Below are 20322 nucleotides of genomic sequence, written 5' to 3' on the forward strand. Positions count from 1 at the left end.
AGTACACTACTTTTATTACATTATCTTAAATTGTGTTTTTGTTTGGAGACAACTAATATGAGATGAAGGGAGTATGATACAATAAGAGTTAAAATATAAAAATGGATATGTATCTTATCTGTATATCGTCTCAAATGTGTTATCTTTTAAACATTTACTAACCATTAAATCTTTTTTAGTCGAGAAGTAAATTTATATTTTATAGTCACAAATAATACTTGAATTATTTGTTATAATTATGATTTTTAAATTTAATTGAGTTAATATATTTATTTATAAGTAAAACTAATATTATATATATATATATATATATATATATATATATATATATATATATATATATATATATATATATATATAATAATAATAATAAAACAATAATAAAATTTAAAATACAAAAAGAAAAAAATAAGTGATTTGAGATGGTGGAGAGATGGGATATATATGCAGAAGGGGATAATATAGGTGGGGTTGGGAGTATGTTTATTAACACCCTTTTCAGTGTACAAATTATTTTGAATGTATGAATTAATTAAACTTTTTTTTTTTTAAAAAATGGAGGTTGTCAGCATCAGTTAAAAGGAACTTAACCAACTTCACGATCATTTAATACGATCACACGTTTTTTGAGAGCAAACACGAATCACATTGTATGAACCCGATCCTTAAACCATCCCGAGAGTATGTAGACCGGGTTCGAATCTTGAATGGGTCCGGAAGAAAATCCCATCATGGTCAATCTAGAGCTCCATAGTTCAGCAAATGAGGATATCACTCGACTAGAAGCGCGGTGGTAGTATGAATTAATTAAAATTGTTTGAATTATTATTAACGACTTTTAGTGATGTCATTAAAAAAAATTATTAATCTCTATGTTTTGTCATATTGTCATAGTTAAAATGTTTACTTTAACTCGACAAAATTTGAGAATCCACCAACAGATACGTTATTAATTTAGTTGTATTTAATAGTATAATTTTAGAATTCACAAACAAATAAGTTATTGATTTAGTTGTATTTACAAAATCCTCTCTATATATTAAAGCTCGGACCATATTATATAAGATTAAAAAAATATTTCTTACCAGATCCAATCCTAACCATACAATAGAAATATTTCAAAGAAATCTGATGGTCCACGTTTATCCACATTAAGAATTGTCTCTTTCTTAGTAAGATTAGAATAAATTTACCAATATGCCCCCTGTATACGGTTACAATTCTTCTCTCACACGACTTAATATCAAAGTTCCCGTATCCGTCGCTTGCCAGTTGCTCCGTATTTTCTGCGTATTCAAAATCAAAAAAAAAAAAAAACGTCGTATCCATTCAACCAATCTCATATCAAATTCTTTTCTTCTAATCTTCAATTCTTATAAAATCAAATCTACTTGAATTTAACGCCATTTGAATGAAAATTTTTCAAACCTTGGTCTATGGGTAAAAATCTGACAACCGAAACCATTATATATCATTATTCTTTCATTAGGGTTTCAGTTCGCATTCCAGGTAAGAAGTTTGATTATTTTTTGGTTTGTTTTAACTGATTGCACACACATCAAGGTATAACGTTTGATTTTTCTGTTTAACGTTTCTAATATGTCTTATTTGATTATAAATCGATGATTGTTTGTGAATTTGTTGTCCGGTTATGTTGAATCCCTATTATATTGCTCTTGATATGAACTTTTTGTTTACTTTAAGGTGTAAGTGTACACGTGCATATACTTATAAGATATGTTCTAGATTTTTTTTATTAGTACAAAAGTTTGTTCAAACTACTAATTATAGAACTCTTTTAGAATGTTTAGAAATTTGAAGTTGAGGTTATGTAGAAATTTATAAATGAAGCGAACATGCCTATTGTTACTTACACGTGCAATTATGCTCTTTTTTTTCTGTGGTACAGCCTTCCTTCCTGTCACGTTCGCTTGCAAATTTGGTGAAGTTTTTAACAGTCGCAAATCTTACATTAGATGTTTTGACTCCTTTACTTCTATGGGTACACTTGTTTTACTATCACCTTTTTTCGTTGACACCTCTATATATTAGTAACCATTATATCTTTTTCTGATGGCTTTTTAATCGTCACTTCTGCATTAGAAGTTTCATCAATGAAAGATTGTTTTGTTTAGCATTTGCAACGGCTCTTGAATTCTATGAAGGGACTCCAAATGAGGTAAGTTTGGAGGTGTTTACATGTATTTAGGTTCTTAGTATAGAAAATATGTTGATTTTGTCTCTAAATATCGTCAGGTATGAACTACTGATTAAATTTTAGTGAGGTTGTTGATTTATCTATGGCAATGTTCAGGGCATTTAATCTTTCTGCAAAGTAAGTTTCTTATTTATATAAAGGAAGACATGCTAAATGTGCTTAGAATATAATAAAATCTACTTGGTTTCAGGTTTGTCTTTATGTTGGTTTCATGTGCTCATTATGATCTTACTAAGTTACAGGTATGTTTATTTCTTCTATTTAGATGTGGCTATCCGAACCTCAATAAGAAAACGGTTCAAATAGGGTTGGTGTTACTTTAATAGATACATGACACTTATGACCCTAAAGTCAATCAAAAGATAATAGAGAAGAAGGGGCATGTTTTTATGTCAACTACTGAAGTTTTGCCATGGTTTACTTTACATGGTAAGAGAATGCACAAAGTATATGTGAAGTCTGTGGCAGTTATTTCTTTACAATCTACATCTACTACCTATTAAAGCAAAGCCTATATTAGGTAAGATTTTAATTTTAATAAAAAATCATTTAAGGGGTAATCCCCACCATTAAAAAGTAATTTTGATTTAGATCCAATGGTTGAGATTTATCTATACTAAGATAAGATATGTCTCTTTCATTTTAAAGCTTAATAGTAGTTTCTTTATGCAGAACTACAGGAAAATAGAGGCAGGTTGCTATTCTTCAAGCAAAATAAACGGCCCTTGACAGGTTATCTTAATACCTTTACTATGAACTAAAAGTTATCACTTGATTGGTTTGGTTTGCTGCTGCTACATTATAGATCTTTTCGTTAGGTTCGGCCGACCAACAAACACTTCAAGTTTTTTAGTTCGTATGAAGTGTTTGACTGATCATATGAAAATGTGACTTAAGAAATATGAAATGTAAGTTTCATAAAGTTGAGACGTGTTTATGATTAAAATATGCAATTACTGATTTTTTTTTTCAAACCAGTATAACCTTAATTATCTGATGTTGAAATGTGACTATAAAAATGAAGTCGTTTTGTAACATCTTATGCGATCGGGTTGAGCGATTTGTTTTTCTTGGTGTAGAATTACCTTTATATATGAGGTGTATTTGATAAAGTGGTTCAACAGATACCAATTTATCCAAATATAGTTAATGTTGTTCGATCCTTTATATGTTGGAGTTGAACAGTTTGGCTGTCCATCAACTATCAAGAGTTACCCGAGTTGATTTTCATTAATTCATTTGCATGAATTTGTGAGCAAATTGTCTATTACACGAATCTCTAATGAATATCAACACTCGACTTATTATTTTCGGCATACAATTTGGAGCTGTATTTTGCAATTGTTAAGTGGGCTTGTCAGACTTAATCCTCCAAGCCATATCGTCATTAAATGAGTACATCTTTAGGACGCTGCTGGATGAACATATCAAATTTTTATTATGAACTAATCTATATGTGTGTATGTGGTCATATTTAGGGTCGTGCATGATAATGTACTCAGGTATATTTGTGTCTCGCATCGTTCGGTACATCTTGGGGTAGTTATGGCTAAGGATGACCTCCTTTGCTCTGGAGCTTGGTTGGTTTTCTTTTAGCTGCATGTCTTCGGGGATGTCTACCGTAAAGGTGCATGAGTGGTGTTTGGTTTGTTACGGGTGGTTGGCTCTTTGCTTGCGCAACGACTTCCACCCGGCATGCCGTTCGAGTTCTGTTTACAAGGTCTTTTGGCTCTATTTATTGAGGCAACATCAAGCGTTGACTCAGTGGCGACTTGACTGCCGTTTAGAGCATAAATTGAAATCCAGGCAGACTTTAAAACCCATGGAAATTTGATTCTACCATTCCCATGGCGTCACTTTTTTATTCTTTATTTTTTATTATTTTATTTTTATTTATTATTATTATTATTATTATTATTTATTATTTTTTATTTTTTTAACTTAATTTTTAATACCTTTTTTAGGCCGTAGGTCCAGGTCCTCACGGAAGCAATCTCTCTACCCTGGAGTAGAGAGAGGAATGACTTTCTTTTCCTATGGGTGGAAATTTTTTTCTCGACTCATGGTTAGAGAAACGACATCTTTTCTACGCTAGGGTAGAGGAAAGATTGTCTACATCTCACCTCCCCCATACCTCGCAAGTGCGGGATTGAGTTTTGTTTTTGTTGTTGTTGTGGTGTATATTTGTGTTGTAAGTTCACTGTTTATATGCAGAACTATAAGACAATAGAGGCAGTAGTGTTGAGGCTTCTACTAATCGTTGCCATTCTTCAAGCTTAAGAAATGCCCCTGACAGGTTATCTCAATACTTTAACTATGAACTATATGTATATCAATCGGTTGGGTTGGTTTATTGATACACATAATGCTTTTGGATTGGTTCGTCCGACCAACAAATACTTCATGTTTTTAAGTTCGTAGTTAACAAGTCCCAATGAATATCTTATAGTGTCTAAATTATCCATCCTCTTATAGTTCTATCTTACATTTAAACCGTAATAACCAACCATTCTGTTTGTGAGAAAAACCCCAAAATTTACCATCACTCCTTCAGTTTAAAAAAGCTCTGCATTTACCGCTCTATGTTTACCCCTCATGTAAGCCTTTTTTTTTTTTTAAAAGGCTACCCCTCATGTAAGCTTAGTGTTGAAGTTGGTTATTTTTTATTCAAACTGTCCAGTGTATTGTAGATTTTCATTAACTAATGCCATAATTGTATCATTGTATTTTGTATGCGTCATATATATGCAATTATGCTTACATGTCTGAATGGACAGGGACAATTGCAGGAGTGATCAAAAACTGTTCTACTTTAGTCGAAGAGTTATATGATATAAGTGAAGTGTGAGTATGATGTTGTGACCAATCTATAGCTACAATTACTTTGATCTTGGGGAATGTAAGATATAATGATCCATAAATTCTTTACACAAATTATATATATATTGCTTAAATACCAAATGCTTTTTGTTCCAATAGAAGGCTGATACAAATGTGAAAAGAGCAATCACGAAGACACTAAATGAGCCTTAACATATATTGACATCTTTGTAAGATAGCATTCCCAACGGGTGTTATTCAACTTCATAATTTAATTTCTACCTTAAATACTTTTAAACAAATTTCTAAAACTCGTACCAATTTTTTTAATGGCAAATGGAAACTTTTCTAAACACCATTTAGAGCATTGCTAGATATTCTGCATTGTAGAATTGAAGACAAATTCAAGTTATGGAAATCATACGCTACTTGTAGTGGAATAAAAAAGTAACTTATGGAGAACAAGTGAGTGCATAGCAACAAATGGTCTTTGATTTTCTTTGTTTCTTTTTACGCTCGTATCCATTGTTTAAATTTTGTAAACGAGACTGTCCAAAAATTTATTCTATGATTGAAAATTAGCATGACTAGTTTTCAATCCATTGTCATTGTAGGCTTAAGTATCAAATTTATGTTACACAAAAATGACATAAATCTGCCTTTTTTTTGACAAAAAAAGTATTGTCAATTGTGTGTTTTGCCTTTTAAGTCAACAAAACTAAATACTTTGAAATTTGTCCGTGGAAAGTTAGACACAGTTTAAGGTATCTCAACAAGAATAGGGTCTATATAACTCTTAATTCATTACTAAATTTTTTTTTACTTTTTCACTTAATTTTCTGAAAATTAATATGTTGACATAGAATCATATATCTATTCCCATTAAAAGGCAAATAGAAACAGAGCTTAATATAGAGAAAAAGTAAACAACCCTTAGTGTGATGTGAACACATTACTTTTAACCTACTTTAGAAACCACTTCTATTATTGTTCAATTATAAAAGAGTGATGTTGCAATTTTACTTTCAAAATCCCGCGCATTCGCGGGTATTAAACTAGTTAGGACTCCAAAACAAACTCAAAATTTTAACTAGGCCTGTCAAATAAGACCCAATTCATAAAAAAAAGGGTCCAATGGGTATGATGGAAGACCCAATTGGGTCCAACAATATAACAGAAATTAAAAGACGGGGGTCCAATCTTTAGAGCCCATCAAAGCCCAATGAATTTTAAAAGATCTCTGGGTCAAAGCCCTCGACCCGAACGGGTCTGATGTAATCTACTCATCTGTATGTGTACGATCTACAATCTCAATCTGAATCAGATCTGTACAATTTACGCATCTCACAAATCACGTAATCTCATCGTTTGATCTCTAACAATCGTTTGATTCACATCGTTTGATTCACAATCTCACAATCGTTTGATTCACAATCGCGCATAAAACCCTAATTGATCTTTCCAGTTTCACGAACGAGTAATGAATTCAAGTTGAAGTTTCACAATCGCGCATAAAACCCTAATCCACAATTGGTGTTTAACAATAACATAAATAAGAGCTTAGAGACAAACAATTGATCGTTTGATTTCGCTACCAGGAGTGTTCAAGTTGAAGGCAAAGTTATTAATCAGATTGATTTTTTAACAAGTGAAAGCTAAATTACTGCTTTATTTGTTGACTTTTTTTTTTTCTCTATTTAAGCTATTTGTTTGCTTTAATTTCTTCTTTGTGTTATAATGGTGATAGTAGATGTTGTTTTTGATGGTCCTTTCTATCTTTTGATTGATTGGTGTATGTGATTATGTACGTCTACTGATTACTGCATCATATATTCATATATTACCTCTAGTTATTGAGAGACATTTAGGTATAAGTTTCAATTGATAAAATTCTTACTATGGTAGACAGGGTGTAAATATTTGTTAGAGACTTAGAGTTGCATCAACATCTTTTTATATGTAGCCCTTTTAATCTCGAGACTTGATAAAGCTTAAACGAATAAAAATATATAGGAAAATTGATTGAAAAGTAGTAATTTGCTGTATTGCCACATGGGTCTGTATGGAAACCCATATCTGCTCTCTATTCATTGACGTAGTTTTTAGAACCTTTTTATGTCATTACAACTTTGTTCTCCGGGAGCCAATATCCGAATTCGAATTTATACTTTCATAATGTGTGGAGAATTCAAATGTGTATTCAAGAAGAGTTAAGGAATTCAGATCCAGTCATACGTGAGATGGCACGTGAGATGAAGGCAAAATTTGATAAGTACTGGGAGAATTATAGTATGATTTTGTCCTTTGCGGTTATATTGGATCCTAGATACAAGGCAAAGATAGTGGAATACGCCTTTACTAAACTTGGTATGAAGGATAACCAACTTAAAGAAAAAGTGGAGGGCGTTATTAATGGTTTGAAGAACTTATACAAAGAATATGAGATATGTTCAAATGTTGGGGGAGGGAGCTCGAAAGTTGGTAATGATTTAGTGGATGACTTAGACGAGTTTGATTTATTTCAAAGTAAATTTATCATCCCCGAAAATGAAAAATCCCAACTTGATCTGTATCTAGTTGAACCTTCACTTGATAGAAAAATGGATATCGATGTTTTACACTATTGGAGAGAAAATCAAGGGAGGTATTGTAACATCCCGCCTTTTTCCGTTTACTTTTCCGTTTAACTATTTAAATTCCGTTATATGTTTATGACATCCCTCGTTAAAACGCGTTTTAAAAATATCTCGTTTAGGTAATTCACGCACCCGCAACCGAACTCGAGGGACTAGTTTCGCCAAAGTGCCAAAGTGGTGACTAGCATTTGACTAGTCAACCCACCTCCTCTTTCTTTTCCATTTCATTTTCCTTTTTTTTCTATACTTTCCATTTTTCTATCAAATCTTCAAACAAAGAATCATCATCTAAATCCAAGCTAGCGGGTATCTTGCAAAACAAATTACATATTTGGAATCCTTGCAGCTTCCTCTTCGATTCTATACCGATTTCATTACAATTGGGTAACTTTCTAAAATCACTAGATTTTGTGTTCTTGATGTTTTTAAGTTATAAAGTTGTTAATTAGTGTCTATGGCTCAAGTCTAACATGATTATATAATTTATATGCTCGATTTCTTTATTTGAAGTAACTAGCTTGAATATGAACTTTGGTGTGTTTGATTTGGCAATTTGGTTGCTTGAATGTTGTTAAATGTTATAAATGCATGTATTAAATATGTTCCTAGTATCACTAGCTTCAATTTGACGTGTAGGTTGCTTGAGAAAGCTCCATAAACTTGATTAGTGAATTTGGTGAATTTGAGTTAGGGTTTGATAAGCTTGAAATGAATATTTGATGAATTGAATGCCATTAATTATTGTTGGTAAGTATTTAGTTATATTGTATGCTTGATTATCTACAAAACGGCGTGTTGTATGTATTCATTAAATGCTCAAATCATAAATGTGCACCTATAAAATTTGAAGCATTAAATGTGTGCATTGATTGATCTTTTGATTTGAAAAGTCAGTTTTTGAAAATAATGTTTTCGGTTGGTGAAACGTGTTTAGTTGTATTCCTTGTTAAAAGAGCTTTCCAACCATATAAGGTGCGAGTTCTAATTGGTTACGGTTTGTGTTTTGTGCATGAAAAGATTTTGGTTTGGACTTAGAAAAACTGAAACTGGCCAGGTACCAGCTCCCGTGTATTGTCGCGGCGCGACAATTTGGGGCCGCGGCGCGGCATAAGCCGTGTCCAGTTTCTGACCTCCATGTCCAATATACGGAAAATGTTTGGCATGCTACGGACCTCCAATTCACATGCAACTTGTTCTAACATGCTTATATATGAATAATTAGCACAGAAAAATAGTTCGGGACCCAACCCGAACATGTTGACTTTTTCGTTGACTTTGACCCGACCACAGTTTGACTTTTTGTCAAACTTAATCAAATGATTATGTAACCTTCCTAACTTGTTTTCTATACTTGTATCTTGCATGAAACTTGACAATTTGATTCACATGCTACATAATCAAGTCTTAACGAGCCATAGGACTAATTGAACTTCTTTGATCAAACATGATTATCAATATTGATACAACCTATTTGTTTAGGTCAAGACTAGCATTGTTCTTTACACACGTTACTTGTCGAAGTACTTATTTACTCTTGCGCTCAAGGTGAGATCATAGTCCCACTTTTTACTCCTTTGAACTTACTTTTGGGATGAGAAAACATAAACGCTTCTTTTAACTAAGTGAACACAAGTACACGAAAACAAACATTCTACATACGAGTTTAGAACAAAAATCCTCAATTCGATTATCATTAGTTACACTTGACGGTGTAAGCAAGAACTTATGTTATATGGCCATATGGGTTTGACAAACCCTCATTCGGACGGTTCGCTACCGTTATTAGAATGAAATATATTTTCGAGAAACGGTGTATGTTCTAACACTATTGTGATGGGGTACTAATGATGGAAACGTTAAGCTTTGATAATTGGGTGCTCGTGAATATTAAATTTTAGAATGTATTACTATTTATCTATGATGCAAATCTTGTGGTTCGACTTACTTTTACTCACTCACTTACTTAAACCTATGATTTCACCAACGTTTTCGTTGACAGATTTCTATGTTTTTCTCAGGTCCTTGAATATTAGGTGATACATGCTTCCGCTCATTCTTTTTGATACTTGCTTTGGATGTCGAGTATACTTGCATATGTGGAGCGTCTTTTGACTACTTTAAACTATGTCGCACGTGTTTCATTCGTACTTTAAACATCGTTATGTACTAGTTATGGAAACTACTTTTGTAAACTTTGAAACATCCACACTTATGAAATGAAAGCGACATATTTTTGGTCAAACTTTGTCTTAAAGACTTATGACCATGTAATGGGACCTACGTAGACGGCGCCGTCAAACATGATTTGGTCAGGTCGCTACAGATGGTATCAGAGCATTGGTTGTAGGGATTTAGAGTTCATTGGTGTCAACCCCGAGTCATAGGGTACATTGGTGAGTCTAGACTACAACCGGCATATAGACTTGAAGTAGGAATTACTTTACTACTTGTGCATTATACTCGAACTCTTCTATCATATCTAATTATTATTCAATCTTAATCTCACGTTACTTGATTTAATTGACGCGCCACCTTGACTATACGAAATAGTGTCGAATGCACATATGAATTAGGGTAGTATAATTTCCGGGATTATATTACGGTGACTCATATGAACGTTCCGACATTATGACATAAAGAATTTAAGGCGAGTCAAGGTAAAATTTTCTCTCTATCTTTATTACATATTGTAGCGACCCGACCAAATCATGTTTGACGGCGCCGTCTACGTAGGTCCCATTACATGGTCATAAGTCTTTAAGACAAAGTTTGACCGAAAATATGTCGCATTCATTTCATAAGTGTGGATGTTTCAAAGTTTACAAAAGTAGTTTCCATAACTAGTACATAACGATGTTTAAAGTACAAATGAAACATGTGTGACACAGTTTAAAGTAGTCAAAAGACGCTCCACATATGCAAGTATACTCGACATCCAAAGCAAGTATCAAAAGAATGAGCGGAAGCATGTATCACCTAATGTTCAAGGACCTGAGAAAAACATAGAAATCTGTCAACGAAAACGTTGGTGAAATCATAGGTTTAAGTAAGTAAGTGAGTAAAACTAAGTCGAACCACAAGATTTGCATCATTGATAAATAGTAATACATTCTAAAAGTTAATATTCACGAGCACCCAATTATCAAGGCTTAACGTTTCCTTCCATAGTACCCCATCACAATAGTATTAGAACATACACTGTTTCCCGAAAATATATTTCATCTGAATAACGGTAGCGAACCGTCCGAATGAGGGTTTGTCAAACCCATATGGCCATACAACATAAGTTCACGCCTACACTTACACCCTGCAAGTGTAACTAATGATAATCAAATTGAGGATTTTGTTCTAATTCGTATGTAGAATGTTTGTTTTCATGTACTTGTGTTCTCTTAGTTAAAAGAAGCGTTTATGTTTTCTCATCCCAAAAGTAAGTTCAAAAGAGTAAAAAGTGGGAATATGATCTCACCTTGAGCGCAAGAGTAATTAAGTACTTCGACAAGTAACGTGTGCAAAGAACAATGCTAGTCTTGACCTAAACAAATAGGTTGTATCAATAACGATAGTCACGATTGGTCAAAGATGTTCAATTAGTCCTATGGCTCAATACGACTCGATTATGTAGCATGTGAATCAAATTGCCAAGTTTCATGCAAGATGCTAGTATAGAATCATGTTAGAAAGATTGCGTAATCATTTGGTTAAGTTTTACAAAAAGTCAAACTTTGGTCGGTTAAAGTCAACGAAAAGTCAACGCGTTCGGGTCGGGTCCCGAACTATTTTTCTGAGGTTTTTATTCATATATAAGCATGTTAGAACAAGTCTCATGTGAATCGGAGGTCCATAGGGTGCCAAACATTTTTCATATAATTGACATGTATGTCAGAACCTGAACACGCCTTAGGTCGCGCCGCGACCCAAGGCTGCCGCGCCGCGGCATTTAACGGGTGCTGGTACCTGGTCAGTTTCAATTGTTCAAGTCTTTTTTCGAACTTCGAACGAACACAAATCACAAACCGTAAACACTTATGACTCGCACCTTATATCGTTGGAAAGCTCTTTTGACAAGGAAGACAACTAAGCACATTTCACCCACCGAAAACATTATTTGCAATAACCGACTTTTCAAATCAAATGATCAATCAATGCACACATTTAATACTCAAATTTGATAAGTGCACATTTATGATTCGGGCATTTAATGCATACATACAACACGTCGTTTTGTAGGTAATCGAGCATACAATACAACTAACTACTTACTAACAATAATTCATGGCATTCAATGCATCAAATATTCATTTCAAGCTTATCAAACCCTAACCCAAATTTACCAAAATCACTAATCAAGTTTATGGTGTGTTCTCAAGCAACCTACACATCAAGTTGAAGCTAGTGATGTTAGGAACACATTTAATACATGCATTTATAACATTTAACAACATTCAAACAACCAAATCACCAAATCAAACACACCAAAGTTCATATTCAAGCTAGTTACTTCAAATAACGAAATCGAACATATAAATCATATATTCATGCTAGACTTGAGCCATAGACACTAATTAACAACTTTATAAGTTAAAAACATCAAGAACACAAAATCCAGTAACTTTAAAAAGTTACCCAAACTTGATGAAATTGGTATGGAATCGAAGAAAAAGTTGCAAGAATTCCAAATATGTAATTTGTTTTGCAAGACACCCGCTAGCTTGGATTTAGATGATGATTCTTTGAAATGGTGTTTTGAGAGAAAATAAGAAAGTAGTGAAGAAAATGGAAAAAGAAAAGGGAATTAATGAATGGATGAGAGTGAAGGGTTGACTAGTTGACCTAGTCACCTCTTTGCTCTCTTGGCAACAATGATCCCACTAGTTTCATTCGGGTGCGTGAATTACCTAAACGAGATATTTTAAAACGCGTATTAACGGATGATGTTATAAATACATAACGGAATTTAAAATAGTATAACGAAAAAGTAAACGGAAAAAGGTGGGATGTTACATTACCTACTCCTTAAAAGAAATTTCATCCCGAAATTTAAGCAGGCGTAGTAATCATTGTTTCTTCCTCGGGATCTCGCGTTTCCGGAACCGGGAACAAGTGAGGGTATTTCTTTTGCATTTGATCTTGCCTTTCCCAAGTAAACTCGGGTCCTCTTTTGGCGTTCCAACGGACTTTAACAATCGGAATTCGGCTTTGTTTCAATGTCTTGACGGAGGTGTCCACAATTTCAACCGGTTCCTCCACAAAATGAAGTTTGTCATCAATAGTAAGTTCCTCGAGAGGGATGACGATATCGGGTTCGGCAAGACACTTTTTCAAGTTAGATACATGGAAGGTAGGATGAACGGAGTTCAATTGAGGCGGAAGATCTAAACGATAAGCAACGGTTCCAATACACTCCAAGATTTCGAAAGGACCAATATACCTTGGATTTAGCTTCCCGCGTTTCCCAAAACGGATTACACCTTTCCAAGGCGCAACTTTTAACATTACTCGGTCACCGACTTGAAATTCGAGGTCGTTGCGTCTTTTGTCGGTGTAGCACTTTTGACGACTCCGGGCCGTCCGAAGCCTATATCAGATTTGTACGATCTTCTCGGTGGTTTCGTGAATGAGTTCGGGTCCGGTGATTTGCACGTCGCCTACCTCGGCCCAACAAAGAGGTGAACGACATTTTCGGCCATATAGTGCTTCAAAAGGTGCGACTTTAATACTCGCGTGATAACTATTGTTATAAGAGAACTCAGCGAGAGGTAAGTGCTTGTCCCAACCTTTCCCAAAATCAACCACGCAAGCTCGTAACATGTCCTCCAAGGTTTGAATTGTGCATTCGCTTTGTCCATCAGTTTGAGGATGATATGAGGTGCTCATGTCTAAACGCGTTCCCAACGCTTCTTGCAAGGTACGCCAAAATCTAGAAACAAAACGGCCATCTCGGTCGAAGATAATCGATAAAGGTACACCGTGTCGGGCTACGATTTTCTTAATGTAAAGTTGTGCAAGTTTCTCCATTTTGTCCATTTCTTTCATGGCGAGAAAGTGTGCGGATTTGGTGAGACGGTCAACAATAACCCAAATGGTATCATATCCGCCCGTCGTTTTTGGTAGTTTGGTGATAAAATCCATCGTTAACCTTTCCCACTTCCATTGTGGGATCTCGGGTTATTGAAGTAGTCCGGACGATCTTTGGTGTTCAGCTTTGACTTTGGAACATGTCAAACACTTGGAAACATAAGTAGCTACGTCCCTTTTGATGTTCGGCCACCAATATTGTTGTTTTAGGTCATGGTACATCTTATTGGCACCGGGGTGGATCGAGTATCGTGACTTATGGGCTTCATCTAAAATAAGACTTCGTAGGTCCCCGTATCTAGGCACCCAAATCCTTCCGGCGAAATATCGAAGTCCGGTCTCCCTAACTTCAAATCGAGAGACGAGAATGTTCAAGAGCTCGTGTGAAATGTTTTCATCCTTGAGAGCCTCATCTTGGGCTACCCAAATTTGGCTATTAAGGTTGGTGTGGATGGTGATGTTTAAGGCTCGGACACGAAGAGGCACCGCTCTTTCTTTTTGACTTAAGGCATCGGCTACTACATTTGACTTTCCGGGATGGTAACGAAGCTCGCAATCGTAATCATTTAAGGTTTCAATCCACCTTCGTTGTCTCATGTTTAGTTGCTTTTGGTCGAAGATGTGTTGGAGACTTTTGTGATCGGTAAAGATAGTACTCTTGGTTCCATAAAGATAGTGTCTCCACATTTTTAGTGCAAAGACAACGGCTCCGAGTTCGAGATCATGTGTCGTGTAGTTTCGTTCATGAATTTTGAGTTGTCGAGAAGCATAAGAAATGACTTTCGTTCGTTGCATCAACACACACCCAAAACCATGTTTTGAGGCGTCGTAATACACAACAAAATCATCGGTGCCTTCGAGAAGTGACAAGATAGGGGCGGAGGTTAGCTTCGTTTTCAAGATTTGAAATGCGAATTCTTGTTCGGTTGCCCAAACGAATTTCCTTCCCTTATGAGTTAACGCGGTTAGAGGACGAGCGACCAAAGAGAAATCTTTGATGAATCTACGATAGTATCCGGCGAGACCCAAGAATTGACGAATATGAGTAGGAGTAGTAGGAGTCTCCCATTTACTAATGGCTTCGATTTTTGATGGATCGACTTTAATACCTTGATCACTTACAACATGACTGATGTGCAGCGGGGTGTATATAAAATAGCTTATATTTTACTAGGAAATACTATTAAATACGATACAATTTTACACAAGATATTTATTTATTTATAGAATGGATATACTTAAACCTTGCTACAACACTTATAGGCAGTGTACCTAATCGTACAGTAGTGTAGTTTTTAGTAAGTCCGGTTCGTTCCACAGGGAAATCTTTAAACAAAGCTCAACGCTATATTAATTTACTTTTATAAAAATACAAACATATATATAAGTAATATTATTATTATAAAGGGGGGTTTTTTACCGTTTAATGACCGGTTTGTCGATTTTAAAACTTTAGTCGCAGTTAAAACCTAATGTAAAATATTAAATAAATAAAAGACTTAATTTAAAGCGTAAAGTAAATAACGATAATGAAATTGCGAATAATAAAAGTGCGATAAAATAAAATTGCAATAATTAAAAAAGTACGATAATTAAAAGTGCAATTAAATAACAATAAATAAAAGTGCGATAATTAGAAGTGCAATTAAATATAAAATAAAGGGAATTAAATATGAAATAAAAGAATTATGCTTAATTAAACTTCCGTAATCATGATGTTTGACGTATTGATTTTAGTTTTATGCCCATGGGTTAATTGTCCTTTGTCCTGGATTATTTAATATGTCCGTCTGGTTTTTGTCCATAACAGTCCATCAGTCATAAATATAAAGTGCGAGTGTCCTCGTCAAATTATCCTTATACCCGAAGTTAAATATTCCAACTAATTGGGGATTCGAATTGTAACAAGGTTTTAATACTTTGTTTAATGAATACACCAGGTTATCGACTGCGTGTAAACCAAGGTTTTACTACTTTGTTTACAATTACACCAATTACCCTTGAATGTAATTTCACCCCTGTTTTAATTATTCTAGTGGCTATTAATCCATTCCCGTGTCCGGTTAAATGAACGATTATTCGTACATATAAATACCCCGCCCATCGTGTCCGATCGAGTGTATATGGTAATTTATAAGGACGCCCAATTGTAAATCTTTATATTAACATTAACAAACTATCATTTAGTTAAACAAATATAAAGCCCATTAATAGCCCATAGTCTAATTTCCACAAGTGTCGTTCTTTTATCCAAACCCCAATTATGGTACAAAGCCCAATTACCCAATTTAAGTAATTAGTCCAACATTATGATTACTTCGTTTTAAATAAGCATAATAATAACTTAGCTACGAGACATTAATATAAAAAGGTTGAACATAACTTACAATGATTAAAAAAATAGCGTAGCGTTACACGGACAGAATTTCGACTTACACCCTTACAACATTCGCTAACATACCCTTATTATTAGAATTATAATTATAATTAAAATATAAATTATATATATATATATATAAATTTTACGTATGATAAGAGAAGAAAAAGATGATGAAATTTTGATCAGAATTCGGTTTGCTTTATAGGGATTTTTGATTTTTGGGGCTCCGCGACTCGCGGTGAATTTTGCCTTCAAACTCCGCGAGTCGCGGAGTTTGAAATTCCAGCTCACATCTTGGAGTCTTTCTCTGCCGACGGTTTTTATTATATATATAATATATATATAATTAATATAATTAATTATATATTATATTATATTTATATACATAGTTAACTTGTAATTTTTAGTCCGTTGCGTCGAGCGTTAAGAGTTGACTCTGGCCCCGGTTCCGGATTTTCGAACGTCCTTGCGTACAATTTTATATTTTGTACTTTGCGTTTTGAATCTTGTACTCTTGTAATTTCGAGACGTTTCTTATCAATAATTGGAACCTCTTTGATTGTCTTTTGTACTTTTGAGCTTTTTGGTCGTTTGCGTCTTCAATTCGTCGAATCTGTCTTTTGTCTTCACCTTTTATTATTTAAACGAATATCACTTGTAAATAGAACAATTGCAACTAAAAGCTTGTCTTTCTTGAGGAATAATGCTATGAAATATATGTTCGTTTTTAGCATTATCAAATATTCCCACACTTGAGCGTTGCTTGTCCTCAAGCAATATTGTCTTGAAATACTAGAATCACTTCTTTATTCTTCACACTTTGTACATCAGTGATTTCTATACGGCGGTATAAACAATGGTAGTAACGATATGGTTTACAGTCCCACATGACTATAAAAATTTAGATCCATTAAAGAAATTGGATCTTTATGAAAACATTTGATCTTTTGAAAATTAAATCTAGTTTTTTACCCTAGATAAGTTTTCCGGGATAACCCTTTACCGGTGTTTGCAAAATATTTTTGTGGGTTTGGTGGGTTTCAGATTTGAAAATTTTAGCTCAAAACTTGCGGTTTTGTGTCACCCACTTGCTAACCTTGTATTTGGAAAGCAACACGTCCAGTTTACTTGTCCCGTATATTACCTTTCGGTAAACTACCGTCTGGTTGTAAAGGAAAGAGTTGAACAAGCAACTGTTAAGGCAATGTCCCGTGACATGCTTTTGATTATGGTCTATAATGTGTCGGACGCAATTACTATCCTTGGTAGGAGCAATAGTAAAGCTCACCCTTATAATTTTTCGGTATGGCACAAGGTCCTGTCTTTGACCACTATGCAACCACCGTTCTTACGGTTGACACCCGATTTAGTTCAGGTGACCTAATGAATTCCAGGTGAATTCCTAGGATTTTACGTTCAATGGTAATGAACGCATTGAAAATAGGGTTTTCAGAAAACAAATCGGTTTGTAATTTTGATCAAAATATTTTCTCGTTTAAGCTCGAGTTTAGATATCATTGAATTCCATGAGTTTGTAATTCTCAATCTTTAAGGTCAATCTCTAGGATTGAGTAATATCAGTCTTAAAAGCTGATTTTTAATCTTTAAGGAGATTATCCTTTCTGGGGATCTGATTCATTAGTCTTATCAAGCTAATTTGCACGGTGCCCCCCCATTGTACGAGATAAATCCTTCTCATGGTTAGGATAAATCTGACCACATGGCGACCCTGTTTAATGCTGAGGTCCGTGGATTTCCAACCGATTTTAGTGATGACTTTTCTAGATTTTTCGTCAACCTACAGCTGGTCTGGACGACAACTTCATGACCTAAATCAAGAAGCGCGTGTCTTTTTCGGAAGACTTTACTTCCTTTTAATGATGGAATTGATTCATCGTGTAGATCCATCTCTTCTTTTCTTTCATCGGGTAAAACAGTTTAGTTTAGTCCAAAGCAAAAGTATTTTCAGTTATTTGTTACAGATATATGTGACATATGTTTAAGATAACTTGGTAAATTTTCCCACACTTGGCTTTTATTTATTTATTTTTTATCGTCCTCTATTCCATTTTAAATGAATTTTAACATTTTGGTTTGTTTCTCAATTTATGTCCTTTCCGAGGTAACAATAATTTCGGTGTTAAAACCTAGTTTTATCGTTCATAAATATGTATAAACATAATTTGAATTCATTTAATTGAAAATTTTGAAAAATTTTACTAGAATTGGGTAGTCAGTATATAAGACTAGGGCTGTTCTTTTTTTATCAGAGAGCACTAGATTCTAATACAACTACTGCTTTACTAGTATTTTTAATGGTAACCAAGTGTATAAAATAAAATTTTTTTTTTTTAAAATCCGAAAGAATTTAACCCCTTCCCACACTTAAGATCTTGCAATGCCCTCATTTGCAAGAAATCAGTAACAATTTAAATTATTGAGGGTGATTTGTGTGAAAATGATTAAATTTTACCAAAGTTTCCAAATATATTGGCGTTTGTTTGCTGAATGATAAATGGTGCACATCATTTGTTCATTCCGTCTTGTTGTTATTTCACATATATTTTGCATCTTGTCGTCAAAATTACTTGCTTTTGCTGAACTTAATGCCAGTCTTTGAAAATGCGTTGTTTTACCCTGTTGTGTACATAAGATAAACTGCAAACATATATACATATTTTTGAAGTTTGGTATATTACCCCACATTCAAAAATTATTAAAATCTAAGAATAAAAGTTAGATAATTATAAAAATGATTACAATATTAACAAAAGTATTAAACGTATCAATAATTACAAATTACAAAATAAAAAAAAATAAAAAAATAATAAGTAAACTAAGGATGATATTGGTACCAATAGGGGTTCCAGGCATAACCATAAGTGCTATAGAATGCTTCGGCAGGGTCATACGTAGGATATGGTGGCTGCATCTCTATCGACCAAGGAGGGAAGATGGGTTTCGGTGTAGGAATATAGTTTCTACCTATATGTTGGCAATGAGCTATGATTTGGTTCTGATGAACTTGCCAATCTTCAAATGCTCTCTGTCTAGCATTTTCGTATTCCTGAGAAGCTATAAACCTATGCATTTCTTGCATCTCATTCCCCCCTTCCTACATTACCTTGCTGCTGGTTTCTCTCCACCTGTGGATGTCTACCATGGTATCGTACTGCGGCGTTATTTCGCCTCTTCAAAACTTTCGCACCATGGTATACATTTAAACCTATAGTATCGCGGGGTTCTGGTTCTTCTACTAATAATCCCCCCCGACTTATATCCACACCGAGATATTCACCAATCAAAGTAATAAAAATACCACCTCCTATTATGCTATGTGGTCGCATCCCCCGAACCATAGCTGATAAATAATAACCCACACAATATGGTATACTTACAGCGCTTTGTGGGTCTCGAATACACATATGGTAAACAAATCCTGTTCATTTACTTTTTCCTTGTTCTTACCCCTTTGTGTAATCGAATTAGCTAAAAACCTATGTATCACTCTTAATTCGGCTCTATCTATATCCAAATAAGAGTAATTTCCCCCTTTGAAACGGTGATGGCTTGTCATTTGACTCCACACACCGTGTGTATCAAAATTCTCATCTATCTTTCTACCGTTTAGTATCAATCCTCTACAATCAGCAGACGCTAACTCCTCAGGCGTATATATACGTAAAGCCTGAGCCATGTCCAGTAAATACATGTGGCGCATCGAACCGCCTAACAAAAATCTAATAAAAGAACGATCGGTTAAACTAGCTACCCGATCATTCAACTCTATACTACATAACAATTCTTCACACCATACTTTATATACAGGTCTACGTATGGTGAATAAACATATCCAGTCATTAAAAGAAGAATTACCATACCTCTGTACAAGTAATTCCCTAATTGGCCCGGCCAATTCTACAGCTTCTAAGGGTCCCCATTCTATGACCCTCGGTACCTCAACAACCTTGGAATGAAGAGTATGCAAACCCCGTTGATATTTTGGATAATCTATCCAAAGTCTGTCAAATCTCAGGTTCGGGTGCAACTCTTCCAAGTGCATATCGGAAAAGGTCATGACTGGATGAGGTATATCCTGCTTGTAGTAGTTATCCACCTCCTGTTGTTCCAAATTCTCAGCAGGAGCATTGCGGGCTTGGGATGAAGATTCACCCCTTTCATTCTGCAAA

The 20322-nt window shown here is 34.5% G+C and overlaps 1 protein-coding gene and 1 long non-coding RNA gene across 3 annotated transcripts in view; both read left to right on the plus strand.

Moving 5' to 3' along the window:
- The first annotated feature begins 1355 nt into the window (after positions 1 to 1355).
- LOC139858052 (uncharacterized) lies at positions 1356 to 5123 on the plus strand. Of its 2 annotated transcripts, XR_011762799.1 has the most exons (5): positions 1356 to 1509; positions 1910 to 2738; positions 2891 to 2950; positions 4433 to 4514; positions 4996 to 5123. It is a non-coding gene; the product is annotated as an uncharacterized lncRNA (long non-coding RNA). The 2 variants fall into 2 exon arrangements; XR_011762798.1 differs by lacking the exon at positions 1356 to 1509 and having other exon boundaries at positions 1575 to 2738.
- Positions 5124 to 7230: 2107 nt separating this feature from the next.
- Positions 7231 to 20322, plus strand: part of LOC139860554 (zinc finger BED domain-containing protein DAYSLEEPER-like) — a 49546-nt gene continuing 36454 nt past the window's right edge. The window contains exon 1 of the mRNA XM_071849304.1: positions 7231 to 7682. Within this exon, the coding sequence (XP_071705405.1) occupies positions 7231 to 7682 (452 nt within the window). The remainder of the gene's footprint in view (positions 7683 to 20322) is intronic.

This window comes from Rutidosis leptorrhynchoides, chromosome 7 (assembly GCF_046630445.1).
Source record: "Rutidosis leptorrhynchoides isolate AG116_Rl617_1_P2 chromosome 7, CSIRO_AGI_Rlap_v1, whole genome shotgun sequence".
Lineage (NCBI taxonomy): Eukaryota > Viridiplantae > Streptophyta > Magnoliopsida > Asterales > Asteraceae > Rutidosis > Rutidosis leptorrhynchoides.